General features: G+C 32.9%; 1 protein-coding gene across 4 annotated transcripts in view; it reads left to right on the top strand.

The window, feature by feature from the left end:
- The window catches only part of TMEM161B (transmembrane protein 161B), a 76550-nt gene extending 58636 nt beyond the window's left edge, over positions 1-17914 (top strand). For 2 of the 4 annotated variants that reach the window (XM_004470614.4, XM_058275719.2), the window contains 7 exons: positions 7050-7201; positions 7677-7737; positions 8251-8391; positions 11063-11176; positions 13814-13988; positions 15049-15145; positions 16636-17914. In XM_004470614.4, the coding sequence (XP_004470671.1) occupies positions 7050-7201; positions 7677-7737; positions 8251-8391; positions 11063-11176; positions 13814-13988; positions 15049-15145; positions 16636-16913 (1018 nt within the window). In that variant the 3' untranslated portion in view covers positions 16914-17914. The remainder of the gene's footprint in view (positions 1-7049; positions 7202-7676; positions 7738-8250; positions 8392-11062; positions 11177-13813; positions 13989-15048; positions 15146-16635) is intronic. The other 2 variants (XM_058275722.2, XM_004470615.5) reach the window with 2 other exon arrangements.
- Positions 17915-18349: the final 435 nt, after the last annotated feature.

The following is an 18349-nucleotide window of genomic DNA, read 5'->3' as shown; positions in this document are numbered from 1 at the left end:
ACAGCAAAAGACGTGCGTGTCCCAGAGGGAGAAAAGAAGGGAAAAGGGGCAGAAAGAGTATTTGAAGAAATAATGGTAGAAAATTTCCCAAGCCTATTGAAGGACATAGATATCCATGTCCAAGAAGCATAACGTACTCCCATCCGAAAAAATCCAAATAGACTAACTCTGAGACACATACTAATCAGAATGTCAAATGCCAAAGAATCCTGAGAACAGCAAGAGAAAAACAATGCGTAACATATAAGGGATATCCAATAAGATTAAGTGCCGATTTCTCACCAGAAACCATGGAGGCAAGAAGACAGTGAGTAGTGTGAAAAATTTAAGATACAAGAGAAAAACTTCTAGCCAAGATTCTTACATCCAGCAAGATTGTCTTTCAAAAATGAAGGTGATTTTAAAATATTCATAGATGAACAGAAACAGAGAATTTCTAAACAAGAGACCAGATTTTCAGGAAATACTAAAGGGCTAGAGCCTGAAAAGAAAAGAAAAAGGAGAGAGAGACCTAGAAGAGAGTCTAGAAATAACGATTATATCAATAAAAGTAACTCAAATTGTGAAAAGAGTGGTGAAAATAAAATCTGACAGCTAAAACTCAAATAGTAAGGAATAAACTTAACCAATGATGTAAAGCACCTTATTCAGAGAACTGCAACTCAGGGTTAAAAGAAATCAAAAAAAGGCCTAAATAACTGCAAGAACATTCCATTCTCATGGATTGGAAGACTAAATATCATTAAGATGTCAGTTCTACTCAAATTGATAGATTCAATGCAATCCCAGTAAAAAGTCCACCAGCATTTTTTTTTAATTGAAAATGATTATCAAATTTATTTGGAAGGGTAAGTATTCCTGAATAACCAGAAACATCTTAAAAAGGAAGAACAAACTCTGCTGTCTAGACTTTAAATTATTATATCACTTAGCTGTAGTGGTAAATACAGCATGGTACTGGCATAAAGACAGACACAGAGACCAATGGAACCAAATGGATGGTTCAGAAACAGACCCTCACCTGTTATGGTCAAGTGATTTTTGACTAACCTGTCAAATCTACACAGCTCGGGCAGAACAGTCCATTCAGCAAATGGTGCTGAAAGAACTGGGTATCCATAGCCAAAAGAAAGAAAGGGGACCCCAAAAATTAACTCGAAATGGATTAAAAACCTAAAATAAAAGCAATAACCATAAAGCTTCTACAAGAAATTGTAGAAAAATAGCTTCAAGACCTGGTACTAGGTGGTGGATTCTTAAAGGAGATAAGAGGAGGACGAGATGGACTACTGATGTTTAATGTATGTAACAGTTTTAATTAACTTTACTATAAAAGTGGAAACATACAGAGTAGATGGTAACTGATAGTAACAGCTAGTTCGTAAATGGGTATGTGGCTGAAAATGTAAATACCAATTAACAGAATGCTGGAGAATATTCCAGGAACTGAATAGCACAGTAAACCAAGAGATGGATAAGAATTGTGGTTGATGGTACAGATGCAAGAGTGTCCTTTGTTAGCTAGAGCAAATGTACATCACTGTTGCAGGGTGGTGGGAATGTGGAGAAGCATGGTAAAATACAATTGGAATGACCTATGGACTATGGTTAGCAGTATAATATAATATTCTGGCATCTATGCCAAAAATGTACTGTGTTGATGGTGGGGCAGTATAGAAAGTATGCGCCCGATGTACCCTATGGATGACGTAACAATCTGATGATGTTATATTATTTGCAACAAATGTTCCACCACAGCATGGTGTTTTGGTGGAGGGGTGTTGTTTGGGAGTTCTGTACATGTACATGACTGTTTTATAAGTTTACAACTTTTGTCATAAATATATTTAAAAAGTAGTAGTAGGGTGGGTTGGGGGAAAGATAGACCAAATGTAGGATAAGGATTGTAATTAGTAGTAAGATTTTGATGATATTCTTCCATAATCCGTAACAAATGTCTCATGACAATGCAATGTGTTGGTGGAAGGTTGATGTATGGAACTGCTGTATGATGTTATTATGCATGTTTACATTGTAAGTTCACAACTTTTCCTATACACTTATTGTTTATGTATGTTCATGTATAAATGATATAAAGATAATAATGGGGGAGTTGGGGGGAATACTTTGGTTAGTATTAATATTTTGACAATGCTCTAATGCAAGGTATTAGTGGAAGGGTGAGGTGCGAGTTCTGTATGATGTTATATATGTTTGTTTTATAATTTCATAATTACAACTGTACACTTGCTTTTGTATGTTTATGTATAAGGGATATACTTCAATAAACTTTTTTAAAAAGTTACACAGAAAAAAAATACTTTCCTGTCTATTGTGTTTGCATCTACAAGTTATGGGCTAATTACAATTGAGAAAAATCTTTATATTAAATTAGAACTTTAAAAAAATCATGTATGTGTCAGGAAAAAAGAGTTCTCCCCCTCTCCTGATATTGTCTTTATTTCAAGGGTTGATATTTTGAAATAAAAAGCAAACAAAATTAGCCTTAAAGTAGGTGGTTCAGAAGGAGGGGGAGAGGATCTTCATTTGAAATAAAAGAAAATGCCTGCATCAGTAGTTGTCCCTAGACAATTTTGTGTATTTACTAATAAAGTATTTTCTAAATTACAAAATGATCTTAAAATAATAGGGGCATAGGTGGGGAGAATTTACTCATAGTGAAGATACTTGAGTTATTGTTTTCATTGCTTATGCCATAAATTGATAAATGCCATTATTTTAACCTGTTAGTATTCTTCTGTTGTTGGGCATTTCTGTAAATATAGAAGCCTAGTTTTTGCATTATCGTAATTGTATTTCCATTACCAGATTGTATTTCCATACAAAAGAGCAAAGCACATCTGATTTACTTGGAAGTTGTCAATTTATGAAGATTTACTGTTTTAAAGGAAATAGCTCTTATAAAAGCTTTATTTTTTTAAAAAAATCCTATAGTAATTTATGCATAGTTTATGACTTATTTTTCTGTATGAATATTTTATTGTTAATAAGCATATTCATGGAATGTGAGCATATAAGAATTTTTCTTCCTTATTTCAAAATAATTTGTTTTATAGGTGTTAATTTGATAAATAACTCAAGGGAAATTTTATTACTGCCTTAGCTAGTAGAGAAATTCCCTATTAAATTATCTCCAAATAAAAGTTACCATAGTTGTCAGTAAGGAATTTGATCTTCTCCTTTATCTTTAAAAAAAAAAGCCAGGTTTATATTTTGATATGTCTAATGCTAATAATAGTCATTTTAAGATGTTTTATTTGCTCTGCTATTACTACTGCTTAGGCTTATTAAATATTAATTTAATGGAATATACATTGCTCTAAAGGTTTGTTAGAGGAAGCAGTTGAATTTTCAGTTGAAGCATATAAAGTTCTGCAAAATAGTATCTCTTCGATCAGAATTCCTGTATTCATGGAATCCCAGAGTAGGCTGTCATTGATTCATCAAATCTCTGATTAACTCTTCTTGGCCAGGAACTCTTAGGCACTAGGATTATTGCTAGAAAATACTTAGGGTTTTGTTTCATTTGTTTTTCTTTTTGAGGCAAGGGTATAAACTTTAGAAAAGCTGCCTGTTTATGTCTCATAGATTTAATATTTGTTCTTTTCTGTGTATATATATCGAGTTTTGCCTTTGAAGGACTAGGTTATATTGAAATTTTAAGACAATGGGTTAATACTACTTGATCATTATGAGCTTTTGTGTTTAGGATCTGGAACTACTCTCATACGTGAGAGTCATATGGTTAGTAAAACATACACTGTGTCTTTGTATTAGGTTCTGTTACTATCTAGGATGTAAAGTTTATTACTTAAGTTTATGTCTTACAAGTGAGGGTAAATTATGGATCAAGATTTTATTAAAATCTAGATAGAAATTTCTAAAATGTTAAATTTTAAATCAAATAATATATATACATAGTTTGTAAAGTCAAAGAATTCTGAAAGTGTTGTAATAAAAACCAAGAATTCTCTTCCCCACACTTGGTTCTTCTAGTCCTCTTTCCGCTCTTTCTTCTGGCTTTGACATATTGTATTTCTAAATAGTATTCTTATGGTATTAGCTCTTTAATAAATTCATCATTTATGGTAGGCGTTAATTTTTTGCTCTTAAATGATGCTATCCTCTCTGCTTCCTCTCCTTATCTTAATATAATTATTTTACAGTTTTTGGTAAGATCAGTGTTCAGTAATTATTATCCCTATGTAAATATTCATAAGTGAGTATTATCAGGCAATTAATTTTTTGCATTTCTCATCAATCGTTTTTTTTTTTTTTTTATTAATGTCCTTTTTTCTGGCACTTATCTGGACTGATTGCTCTTTAGACCTGTTGCATAGCCGCCATCCTGGGATTTGTTTTCATTGTTATCCTAGGAATTCCCTTTGCCACTCTCCTTCATGTAATATTGTATATCCATTATTCAGTGGTTTATGCTTTCTTTGTTCAGATAATTTGGTGGCACTTTCTTCCAAAGTGTGCATAGGAGGTAAATATTTTTAGACTTCGCAGTTTTTCCAGTGTCTTTATTCTGTGCTCTCACTTATTTGATTGATATTTTGGTTAGATATAGAATTTTAGGTTATAAATTTTTTTTCGTTATTTTTATAACATTGCTCCATTGTTCTCAACCTCCAAAATTTCTGTTAAGACACAAAAAGTCATTATGATATTTAATCTTGTATATATGACTGGTTTTGTTTTTTTCCTTAGGAAGCTTTTATAATCTTTATTTTTCTGGTTCCTGAAAGTTCATGATGATATACCTTGTTTGGAATCTTTTTTTTTTTGTTCCTCGTGCTGTGCATTTGATAGGCTTTAAATTTACAAACTTACATTCTTCAATTTTGGAAATTTTTCTTTTCTTACGTCTTTGATTTCTTCCCCTTGCCTTTTTTTAAAAAAAGATTTATTTTCCCCCTTCCCCTCCTCCTGCCCTGCTGTTTTTGCTGTCTGTGTTGTCTTCTCTTCTCATTTTCTTTCCTCTAGGATTCACCAAAATTCAATCCTGAAGGTCCCTGATGTGGAGAGAGGTTCCCTGTCAATTGCGCCACCTCAGTTCCTGGTTTCTGCTGCACTTCACCTTGACTCTCCCCTTGTCTCTCTTTTGATGCTTCATCAGCTTGCTGCGTGACTCACTTGTGTGGGCACTGGCTCACCACGCAGGCACTTGGATGGGCACTGGCTCACCATGAGGACACGCTTTCTCTTCTTTTTCACCAGGAGGTCCCAGGGATCTAACCTGGGTCCTCCCATGTGGTAGGCGGTAACTCCATCACTTGAGTCACATTCACCTTCTCTTCCCCTTTGCTTTTGTTTTTGCTTTTTTTTTGTTCACATGCTCTTTTTGATATCTAACTATTCGTTTTTCATAACATCTTGTTCCTTTCAAAGATGTGTTTATCTTTGCTTAGTTTTATGAGATACAGATACATCATATTTTGTGTGAAAACACATGTATATCTGTTTATATGTATGTAATTTTTTAAAAAACTTTTTTATTCTGCTTCTATCATCAGCTTTCTTTTTTCTAGGTTTCTTTTTCCCTGTTGTTAATTTTTACCTTTTGTCTTTTCTATGAAATGTTATGCTTTAAAACGGGCTGGCATATTATAGACTGCTGTATCTGAGCTGTAGCCTCTTATGGTACAGCTCTTGAGCCAAGATAGTTTTGACATTTTTAATAGCATGGTTAAAAAACACACACACACAGAAACAGAAAACCCAGAATTATAATATGCTGCCAAGACCATAAATAGCCCAGAAATTCTAAAATATTTCTTGGATGCCTCTTCTAATATCTGGGGATTCCTGGCTTTCCTTTCATATTTAAGAGTAAGACACTAAAAGCAGATTGGAAACTATATGTTTAGGGCTTTGTTGGACTCACTGAAGAATAACTGTTTTATGTGGAAGATGGTTTTATTTTAGGTATTCCATAAAGTCATTGTTTGTCAGTTTTTTCTTTGAGAACTTCTGGTTTCTCTAGAGGAGAATCTAATCTGCCTGAGAGTGTAAACCTGCTGTGTATGTTTCAGAGATGAATACACCTTAGAAGTTTGAGACATTCACTTAATCATCCTGTTTTCAGTGCAGCTGCTTTAATCTAAAATCTCCTGTGCCTCAGGTTCAGTTTTTCCAGAGGCTAAAATCTCTAGTCTTCTGCTGTAGTCAGAGTGGGGTTGTTTCACCTGGCTGCCCCGATAGTAATGGGGATTTGGGCCTCCAATCCTTAAAAATAGATCAACCCATACCTTTATTTTCAGCTCTTACCACTCTCCTAATTTACTTGCTTCAAAGAAGAAACTTTAGTATTCCTATTTATTATATATCAGGTTTTTTTCTTTTTGATTTTCACACTTAATCTGACCTCCAAATCTGTTTCTAAAGTGATGAATAGCACATGTTGATCATAAATTAACTGATGTTATGATTAAGATATTTCATAATTTTAAAATGTGATTCGTAGTAGACTCTATGTGAAACATTGTTTTCTCCTAGGAGGAGGAGTTGGAAAGTTCAAGCAGAGGAGTATTGATTTCAGAGTATGATTTCAAACATTGTGGTGTGTTTTGTGTGTATAATTCTAAATGAAAATTGTTCAATAAACATACACAATAAATATAGTTTCCAAAGATAACCCCTACCTTGCTTTCCATGACTGGGAACCTATTGCATAAAATTACTGTAGTAAACTCTTACTAAAATTTGAGTCAGATAAACTAGAAATATATTCTTTCCCTAATTGCAACCTAAGATGTGTGTGCACTTCTCATTAATCTAAAAATGTTATAAACTCCACTTAATTTGTTTTGTTTTTCTGTCCTATTTCCTGGAAAATTATTTCAGATTTTCATTAGTGTTTCACTTCTTTCCAAAGGGTACATGAGGCTACCCTTCTGTAGATAAATATGTTGTAGAATCAAAGCAAATGTTTTAGTATATTTTTAGTTCAAGTCCTATAAAAATGGTTGTGTTTAACTCCCACAAAGGTATTTGTGTTTTTTCCTGAACTTTTCCTTCTGCAGCAAAGTTCTATTTTCATTAACTACACACTATTTTAAAGTAGAAGATGGTGGTGAAAGATCAGTTTGTGTCACCTTTGGATTTTTTTTCTTTGTCAAAGCAATGGCAGTTTTGATTGTAACAGAAAACTACTTGGAATTTGGACTTGAAACAGGTAATAATGTCAAAAAACTTTACTTTATATTTTATTTCAATTTTTAGGTATGTTTTATGTCTGATACTTTTTAAAATGAGGTTTGAGGTATATATTCTGCAGTGTTCTAAATTATTTAACTTTATTAAATAAGATCTTTCTAGATGGTTTTAACTAAGTATATTGTTTACCTTTTTCCAAAAGTACTGCCCCCCTCATCTTACAGTTAAATAAGTTTCTGTAATGCTAAAGCTTACTCAAATAGTAAAAGAATTAATGCAAATTTTATTCATACTCATGGAATGTACAAATATCAAAGGAATGTTTTCAAAGACTGTTTCTGCTAATAACCAAATTTTATTGCATTATGGCATACTAATTAGCACATGAAAGAGCTAGTCACTTCAGAATTTAAGATGCTGTTTTGTAGCATCTATATCCAAAGAAAGAGTCTGTATTTTACCCCTGTGATGAGTAATTTTTTCTTTCTCTGCAGGCTTTACAAATTTTTCAGAGAGTGCAATGCAGTTTCTTGAAAAACAAGGTTTAGAATCTCAGTAAGTTTTTGAAAAATTATGTATTATTTAAATATCATAGGTGAAAATTTTAAATTTTCTGTTTTTAGTGGGGCAGATTTACTGTAAGTTCTTTGTTTTTAATTAGTGTGAGTTTTAAGGACTGTAACTTCTAGAAAAATACTCATAATTATTAATCTATATTAAGTTAATATCTTTGATAGAATTCTTACTTGGATTTGCTCTTATTTTCTTTAATTCTCTTTTCTTCCAAAGATCAAACCAAATTTATATCTAAGTCAAGAATCAATTCTGTTTTGAATATAAGGTTGGGTTTTTGTGCCTGTGATTGAAGAGATAACTGGTTTATTTAATGTTGAAATTTACAGTTCACCGAGATCTATAAAACGTGTAGTTGAATAAAAGTATTCTTTTTGTAGAAATCTTACATTATTTGTATTATTATTATTGGGCTTTGTAAAGTAATTGATTAGAAGAAAGGAAATTTTAGAATGTTAACTTAATCAGCTTTTTGCCTTTTTTTTTTTTTTTAAGGGGTCCTGTTTCTAAACTTACTTTCAAATTTTTCCTGGCTATTTTCTGTTCACTCATTGGGGCTTTTTTGACATTTCCTGGATTACGGCTGGCTCAAATGCATCTGGATGCCCTGAATTTGGCAACAGAAAAAGTTACACAGTAAGCGGAAAATGTGCATAAGCACATGCAGATAAATATATGTTTTCCATCTTAATGAAGGTATATTATTGTAATGAAATCATAAATTATTGTATTGAAAATTAATAATCAAATAAGCATTTGATGTCACAGTACTTCCTCTTTCTACTATAAACAAGTTTCTTTTATTCACTTTCAAGTTTTAAGTCCTATGTTAAAAATATATATATACCGTTACTAAATTTGTTTTTCCTGTTAAAATGAAAATATCAGCATTCATGTTCTTTTGAATCAGAAATCAATGCTTTTGACAGTGCATTCCCTACAATGGAACTGAGAATCTATGGGAATTTTCCTTTAATAGAAGCCAAAATCCTTTACTTTAAATTATTTTATTTAGATAACTTTATTTGAATAATACTTTTATTTAAAAACTTTTGAAAGTAGAAGCTGTATACAAACGAGGAGTTTTTTTGAATCTGTTAAGACTCTTGTTAAAGTAGTGCATTATTTTATTTTAGGATTGCAAATACTATACAATGTTATATATATCATAGATTACTTTTAACTGTCAAATTCTATTTTAGTTCTCAAATGGAGAAATATTAAATCTCTACATATATAATTCAAAGCCTATTTGCTATATTTTTTGGTTTTCAGATTTTTTTTATGTAGACATTGGCAGATAGGCAGGCTTACATTTACTTCACTCATATCCAAATCCAAGTTCCGATCTCGTCCTTTTGCTTTGCAGTGGAAACTCATGTTGAAAATAATCCATTTTGATATATGTATTTATAGTCATTAGGTTTATTTCAGTAATCATATTTCCTAACATTTTTTGCTCTTCAAAACTATATTAATTACTCTGATTCCACAGTCTTTTCATAGAAGGATGATCATTCTTACCTCTTGTATCATTTTCCTTTATTTTAATTTTGACGTTCTTTTCATTTATTTCCCTACCTCCATTTTTCTTCATTTGCTTTGTGCATGTATTTACTTACTCCCACTTCCCATTACACACGCCTTCATCCTCTTTTTTTCCCCCTCCTTTCTACTTAGCATGCTTTTGACCACATCCTGCCTTTCTCTTACCACCCATCTCTGTAATGGCTTTTTTTTTTTTTTAAGACAAAACCTGGTTCTCCCCCTCCTCACTATACACACACTTCAGTCCACTAACCCCAGTGTTATGATTTAAATAAACTGAAAAGGGTGGGTGGACTGGAGCCCTTCACAAGCTACTGAAACCGCTGTGGACTGCTCCTTGATAGTAGAGTGTTCCCTAGCAACACTGCATAACTAATATTGCTTCTTTCTTCCCTCGCACCCAATGGTTTACCCAGGCAGCCTGTGGGATAAAAGAATCACTTTATAAAAACATTTGAAACATTTAGTAGGGTTTTGGGGGTGGGGGTTGGGGTCACCTTTTAATGTCCTCTTCAATACATGTGATTTCTTTTAAGAATTATCTCTTTGGAGATTTGGGGTTTGTTTTGTGTTCATTTATTGTAGTCCCCCCCCTCCCCCATTGTATTATAGCACTCTGTCTTGATACAAGGGTATGGGCAAGCTAGTTCTGTTGTGAGAGTAGCCTAACTGGCATAAAGAGCAGTATTCATCTCACCCCCTGGGCAGGCACCAGTATTTGTCTAAATGCTAGGTTTAGAACCAGAGTTCTACTTTTCCCTGTCAGGTGTTAATGGTTTCCTGAGCCAGCCCTGTTTCCTTACACAGATCACTATCATTTGCATTTGTTGTGATATTTTTTAATGTATTTATGTATTTCAAACCCTTCTGTTAAGCCCTTCAGCACTATTGATAATGAAAATAGTACATGTGTAATAATTAGTCTGAAGAATTTGCCTTTGTTCTAGAACAAGAAAAATCTTTATCAACCATCTGTCCCTTTAGGATAAAAACTTGGAAAACAGTTAACAAATGAAGTCACAGCTAAGATCTGAAAGTCTTTGCTATGTTGGGTATATTGCCTTGTCAGGAGGAATATAAATTTCCTTGATTTGTATAGGATGGAGAAATTAATTTCAGCTATGTTCATAGTAGTCTAAGAAGAAGTAAAAATGTATGAATCACTTACGATTTCAATAATGTGATTTAAATATTATACATGATTAGTATATATTGAAAGTTTCCTTTCAGTTTCAGTAAGTTTTGCCTGCCATATATGTTTTAGTATTATGGACCTTGCTAATCACCATAACATAAAAAATGAGCAAATGAGGAGGGTATTTCATTTCATCTGTACTGAAAAGTATCAAAAGATGACTCCCCATATACTGAAAATCCATTGGGTTCATTGATTGTATTAAGATAGAGAATCATTTAAGTTTGTGTTCATTGAATTAGGAATATAGTCCTAGTTCTGCCTCTAACCTGTAAAGGTGTCTCAAGCAAGTCGTTTACCCTTCCTGGATCTAAATGTTCTCATCTGAAAAATTAGGATAATGACTGTCATTCTTAATATCTTATACTTTTGCAAGGGTTCAAAATAGTGTTTAGTGATGATAAATATAAAATAATGATGACAGTAGTACTTTAATATATACGAATTATATATAAATTATATATATATAAATTCCTGCTTTCATCTTGTACAGAACCAAGTTTCTGTGGTTTATTAGTATATTTCGTTTCTGGATTTTTATGTGTATTTCTTACATATTTTCAGAACATTACTTCATATCAACTTCTTGGCACCTTTATTTATGGTTCTACTCTGGGTAAAACCAATCACCAAAGACTACATTATGAACCCACCATTGGGAAAAGAAAGTGTCCCTTTGTAAGTATGGGTATTTGAGGACTAATTTTTTTTTTTATTATATAATCAAATGGTTTTCTTAAGTGTTATGTACTATATTTAAGTTTTTAATGATAAAATTAGGACACCTTTTCAGTCATTAATAGAAATGTTAAAAGATGTGTTATTGAAGATGTAGGGTACCATTTCATCTTTGTGATCTTCATAAATGAATGTTAATGATTACTCTCCTACAAAAATGTGATCTTGTACACTTGTTTTTCCTTTTCTTCACTTAATGTCCAGTTGTCATCTGTCATTTTCTGTTGTCATTATGCTTGTTTTGTAGATAACTTCTGTAATTCTTTTATTATTTAATTGTGAAAATTCAGAGGAAAAAAGAGCAATATAAATGAAAATTCATATACTTGACCTCTATATTTAACAGTTGTTAACATCCATATTTGTGTCATCCTTTTTTGGGGCTGTTTTTGCATTTGATGAAGTGCTTTTCAAGAAAAATAAAATGTAATATTTTACCCCTAAGTACTTTAGTGTTCATCTCTAAAATCTAAGGACATTTTTCTGTGTGACAACTATATTATCCCACCTAAAATATTTTAAATGATGCTCTAACATTATCTAGACCATATTTCTTGTTAGAACACTGCATTTTAACAGAAGAAGAAGGTAAGGAAACACAAAGTTTATTAAATGGCATTAATAACTGTGCTTTATATGTTACCTCATTAGCAGGGTAGAGTTATATTAGTGAAGAATAGAAAAGATTCAGACAGAGGTGATTCAAACCCCAACCCTGATCCTCACTAAAACTCATTTGAGGCAGATTTTTAAAATTTGCTGAGCCTCTGTTTCCCCATCTGGAAAATGGAGATAATATCAACTATTTTACAAGGTTATCAGAATTAAATGAAAGAGCATATGCAATGCAAACAGCTGGAAGTAAGTGTTTAATGCTCCTTTCATTTTGCCACATCAGAATTAAAATAGAAAAACTTAACTAGTCATGGCCTCCATTGGACATTTTAAATTATGTACTTCCTTTTGATCTTCATTTTGATCTTGGAACACGTTTGTCTTACAGTATGTAATCCATGAAAACCATGGCAGTTAATCCTGTTGAACAAGGGGTAATATCCACTGAGCTAGTAATTTTGCCCTACAAATTTGCCTTCATAGTAATTTTAACTTGACACATTCACTGTGTATTTAAAAGTAATCCTGAGGGTCTGGTGGGTTCTAAACAGAATCTCAGGGGAACTTCTAATTCATGTCTTTGATGCTGAAAGCATTCCCAGTTCTTTCTTGAACTTGGGATATAGAACTTGGGTTTCATATTCCTGTAATTATATTCTCTGATTTTATGCTTACCTAAGTTAAATTTAGGAAACAAGAATACTGCCATTTATGCTACACTAGTTAGTATGCTAGGTATCAATACTTTATATACATTTTGACTCAGAAATATGAGAAACGAAAAGAGACCATATAAAGAGAAGTCCAGAATGAATTTAGGAATTTTGGGGGGAATTTCTTCTGCTTGTTCTTTACCCATACATTTTACCCTGAGCTCAGACTCCTTCCTCAGTTACGTACCAGATCAACTTTATTAAATCTTTATGAAGTTAAGTAATCTGAATTAGAAGGTACCATTGAAAGACAACTATTCTAAAACCTGAACTCCTCTGAAATTTCAAAGATAATGTTTTGATTAAAATGTTATACCTTTATCCTTCTTAAGCAGTAGTGCTTTTCCATTGGAATTTTATGTCCATATGCATTCATGACCCTGTGAAAAGAAAACCGAAAGAGAACACGCTAAATAAATAAAGCCTTTGTCCCAAACCCATTTCTGACTTCTGTTACAAAAAGAGTTCAAACAAAACTATACACTTTCACCTCTTCTCTGCCTTTTCTGTTTCCTGTACTATTCTTAAACTTCATTTCCCCCAGGGAACTTTTCCAGTATTGCAGTTTTAGTTTCTTTCCTGGCTTCCTATTACTGGACAGAAGGAAGGGGGGTGGGGGTGGTAATGGAATGTGTTTTGGGGAGAAGCGTTGTAGGGTTTTTATCTTTTCTCATTTGATCTCGTGTCCATCCATTCTATCCTCATGGTCTTAAGATTTTGAGGAACACCTGTGCAAGTTCCAGATCCTATCTGGGAGATCAGTACTCTCATTTCAACAGTCGTTTATTTAAAGTGCCAGATAAGTTCTAGAGATTAGATGCCGTAGATGGTTGGGCCACCACTTTCAAATTTCTCACAGTGTACTCCTTTACCAAAGCAGAAATCATGGTCCTTTTAAAACATTAAACCCCCAAAAGATATCAGAAATTATCAAGGACTTTCTAAAGTCCTTGAAGGAACCTTCACCATGGTCTTGTTTCTGAAAATCTGTCCCAAGAATATCTTGTCTTTCTTGAAATCCTAACTTTAGCTCTTATACTTCCGTGATACATTTAACTGTTGCCTGTTATGCAAAAGAAAATATTATATAGTTAAGTATGGCAGAATGGGATTCTTTAGTTTAATATTTACAACTGTAGTTTAAGTAATAGATTTTCTGTGTCTTACATGGTGAACATTAATATATGTAACTAATATGCTAGCATACTGTGGTCTTTGAGGGCACCTTATCTAACTTTTTGATCTGTAGAATGACAGAGGCTACATTTGATACTCTGCGACTGTGGTTAATAATCCTGCTGTGTGCTTTGCGATTGGTCATGATGCGTAGTCATCTGCAAGCTTACTTAAACTTAGCTCAGAAGTGTGTGGATCAGATGAAGAGAGAAGCAGGACGGATAAGCACAGTTGAGCTGCAGAAAATGGTAAGTTTTATACTGTAGTCAAAAGGAAAAACAGCAAATATTGTATTGCAAAATAAATTTTAAAAAGAATCTGATTTTCTTTAATAGATAGTAATTTTATCCCATAATATTCTTATTGTAAATAAATGAGACATCTTAAGCTGACAGATATCAAAGAGACCTTTATCTAATTTTGGTGCTAAGTAAAGAAAGGATCTCAATTCACCTTCTTTCTACCTTAAGTGCTTTAAGGGTCATACAGTTGAATGATGTAGAGCTGTGGATCTATATAGTTGTTAAATGGGACCCCTCTAATTGATTTGAAAGATATTACAATATATTGTCCAAACTTTATGGCATAAAGGGTAGGAAATAGGTTTAGTGGCTAAATTCATTTCTTTTAACAATTGCTACACATACTTATGCCTGAAACCTAGGTATTTCACTTAAAGGATTCCAAAAAAAGTTTTAGGAATTCATCCACCATTATAGTGAACCTATAATTTTATGATGTCGTTTATTTGGTGCTTGGTCATCTATTTTTGACATTTAGGTCTTCTTTCTTCCATAGTAAGGAGCATTAATCAAGATTCACACAATTTTAAAAAAAATATTTGTTCTTTCATGTATTTCCACGTTTTCACAACTTGACTTCAATCAAGTATATTCATATTGAATGGGGGTTTAATGATTTTATTTCTGAGGCATTTATGTTCATAGAAGACTCAGTCTATTGTTATTTATTTCGGTGTTTTCGATGGTTGTCCTTAGATATTTTAGCATTTTGTTTCATCTTTGAAATGTAAGTGAATGTATGACATTTGAGTTTCCAGGGTTGTTTTCTTCAATTTATACTAATCACTTAACTAGTCTATCTTTAAACTTAAGAAAATGAGAGCCTTTCTGAAGTTAGAGTTTGCGACATTTATAATGAAGTGAAACTTATTAACATTTAGCTTCCTTCCTATGAAAGGATTACTTGTCTCTTAAGCATTTCAATTTGACTGACAATTATAGGAAAGTTTAATTCACTCATAACATATTAGCCATATTAGACACTTAAGAATGTTGTTGGTTGCAGGTGGCGCGAGTCTTTTATTACCTTTGTGTCATTGCACTGCAGTATGTGGCACCTCTGGTAATGCTGCTTCACACAACTCTGCTTTTGAAAACACTAGGTAGGCATGCCCTGTCACCTGGGATTCATGTTGTTTTGCTTTTTACTTCTAATTAATAATGATTTTTGTTACCTACAAAGAAATATACCTCAAAATGGTTTCTCTCTTTGAAAGCTCTAAGATTAAGCTGGGGAAACTGTTTGCTGCACAAGTTATTAATTCTCAGGCCCACATGGTTTTATAATGTTATACTTAATTTATAAGAGTTGTTTACTAAAAGTCAATTCCTAAATCATAATTTACTGAGTACTTTAGTGAGGGCTGTTGATCTTCCTTACTTTCTTGTTGTAAGATTACTTTTAAAACATGAGTGTTTTAAGATTTTGTTAGTACCTAAATTTAAATTATTACAGGATACTCACAAGCTTACTTTAATTACAAAATCTCCCTTTAAACTCTCCTTTGGTGAGTTCAACTCTTTATGGTGAAATAAGGATAAAGATTTTTCAGTGAAAAAAAACAAAGTTCTACTAGTCTATCTACTGAACTATCAAGTCTCTGTGGTGTTATTCAAGAGCTATCCATTATTGTATTGATCATTTCCCTTCATTTAGATTAGGCAGTCTGCCAAGGTGGAGGTTTAAGAAGGACTCATATCCTACCAACGTAGGAAAGTATATGATGAAAAAAATTCTGGAAGCTATTAATAGTCTCTCACATTGAAATCATAGACACTTTCTGAGAAAGAAATTTATTCTGATATTCAAAAAGTAAAAAGAATTTCTAAGAAGTTATTGAATCTTTCCCTGTTAATCTAGTTAGGTAGTTGATTCATGTCTTCTACAAGGAAAAAAATGCTATTATTTTACCAGATTTTAATGCAGTTAATTAAAAGTAATTCAGGGGAAGCAGATGTGGCTCAACAGATAGAGCATCCACCTACCATATAGGAGGTCCAAGAGTTTGATACCCAGGGCCTCCTGGCTTGTGTGGTGAGCTGGCCCACGCACAGTGCTGCTGTGTGCAAGGAGTACTGGCCCTTGCAGGGATGCCCCTGCGGAAGGAGTGACCCCTGTGCAAGGAGAGCCACCCCGTGTGAAACTGCAGCCCACCCAGGAGTGGTGCCACACACACACACACACACACACACAACAGCTGATGCAGCAAGATGATGCAACAGAGAGAGACACAGATCCCCAGTGCCGCCTGATAAGAATACAAGCAGGCACAGAAGAACACACAGCAAATGGACACAGAGCAGAGAAGGGTGAGGGGGAGGATAAATAAATAAATCTTTAAAAAAATAAATTCAGAGTTTTTGCTTTTATGTGTGCCTTTACTGATTAGACCTGAATATAGTCTGCTCAAGTTAAGTGAAATTCTTTACCAGATATGTAGAAACATTGTTATTTTATTTTCAACATATAATGATTTGTTGTGCCAGTAAACTTTTTATTCTTAATTGAAAATACGGGCTAAAGAATTTTATTTTTAATAAAGTTTTAGAATTAGTTATTCTATAAATTTAATTTATGTTTTGAATTTTTTAGGTAATCATTCCTGGGGGATTTATCCAGACTCCATCTCTACTTTGCCAGTGGATAACAGTCTACCCTACAATTCCATTTATTCTGAAATACCATCTGCTAATGGGAAGGTAAAAGTAACTGTCACACAAATAACCGTGGCTTTGAGCAGCTTAAAAAGCATTTTCACTCCTCTGCTTTTTCGAGGACTTTTGTCTTTTCTGACCTGGTGGATTGCTGCTTGCCTCTTTTCTACAAGTCTTTTTGGGCTTTTTTATCACCAATATCTGACTGTGGCATGACCCTCAGTTAACAAAGAAGGATATCCAAGTCACAAGTTAAATTTAAATATTTGTTGCCCTTGAAGGGCTGAAGAAAACCAGAAGAACACGACACAAAAGGAAAAAAAAAGCATATCAGAATACCTTGTTTTAAATACTTCCTCTGTATTCTCAGGGTGAATTAATGTTATAATATTTAAAATTACAGAGTAGATGGTTAGCTGTTAATACTGTGGCATTGGAATTTTAACTCTTTGTATTAAGTGATGTGAGGGCTATTTACAAGGGAATACTTCTCTAATTACCTTGTTCTACAGAAACCTCCTGCAGACTTTGCAACTTCTCACATGACTCCAGTTATTGATTGATTGCTCTTACTGGTATTTAGGTACTGTTAATACTCATAATGGCCACCTATAGAACAGTCTTCAAACTGAGCCATGCTTTGGGGGAGGGAAAGGAGCAAAAATCTCTTCTGTTGGTAATGTATTAGTTACTCTTCAAACAGCAACAATAAGTCCAACAGAAAGGAGGAAATCGCTACTGTATATTACAGTAAAGAAAGCTGCATAGTTATTTTAAATTTAATGGAGATGTACATGCATAATATCTACAAGTATTGCTGCTTGAGAATAGCAAGAATATTGTTTTAAAATGTAGTCTATCCAACTGGAGAGTTCTTTTCTAATGATTGGCCATATGAACATTTTTAATCTTGTTAGGTTTGGGCCACCCATATATTATTTTTTTCTGTGAACCTAAATAGCTCCTTTTAATAGTCTAAAAATATTTATCAATAGATCAAAAGTAAAAAAATGACTTTGTAATCCTGCTGACTACATGTATTATATGTATATTATATATTAAATATATAATATATTGAAATTGTAAAAGGTGAAACTATTGAATCCTTATAATATTTTAAGTTGCTGAATGTTAAAAAGTGATTGAATGAAATGTATTTGTATCTAGAAATTTTCTTTCTTTTTGGAATGAAATTAAAATAACATTTTGAAAGTTCAGCAGAACAAGCAATTTATTTGTATTACCTGTGTGGGAGGGTACTTCAGATTTTGTGACTATTTAGGTGGCTTTTCCCAAATTACAGTTCTTTTCTGTCATTTAAAAAAATCAAAACCTTTTCCTCTCTAAACAAATCTACAGGTATCATTTAAATGTTTGTTAAATAGGACTTGTTTAACTGTAGCTTCTGGTATTAGAAATAAGTTTTACAGGTTAGCAATTTATAGATACATATTGGAAGAAAAAGAGGTAAATTTCAATGTGAAGCTTCTTACATTTAAAACCCAAAATTAAGGGTTATGGTTGTGGTATAACAGAGTAGTTTTTTTTTTTTAAGCAAACACTAGATTTATAAATAAATGTTTATCCACAGAACTATCTTGGGAGGCTCTATATTATGTTTCATTGCTACTGCCATTGAAAAGCATTGTTGA

This window comes from Dasypus novemcinctus, chromosome 2, assembly GCF_030445035.2.
Source record: "Dasypus novemcinctus isolate mDasNov1 chromosome 2, mDasNov1.1.hap2, whole genome shotgun sequence".
Classification (NCBI taxonomy): Eukaryota; Metazoa; Chordata; class Mammalia; order Cingulata; family Dasypodidae; genus Dasypus; species Dasypus novemcinctus.
This window is presented reverse-complemented; position numbering and strand designations above follow the sequence as displayed.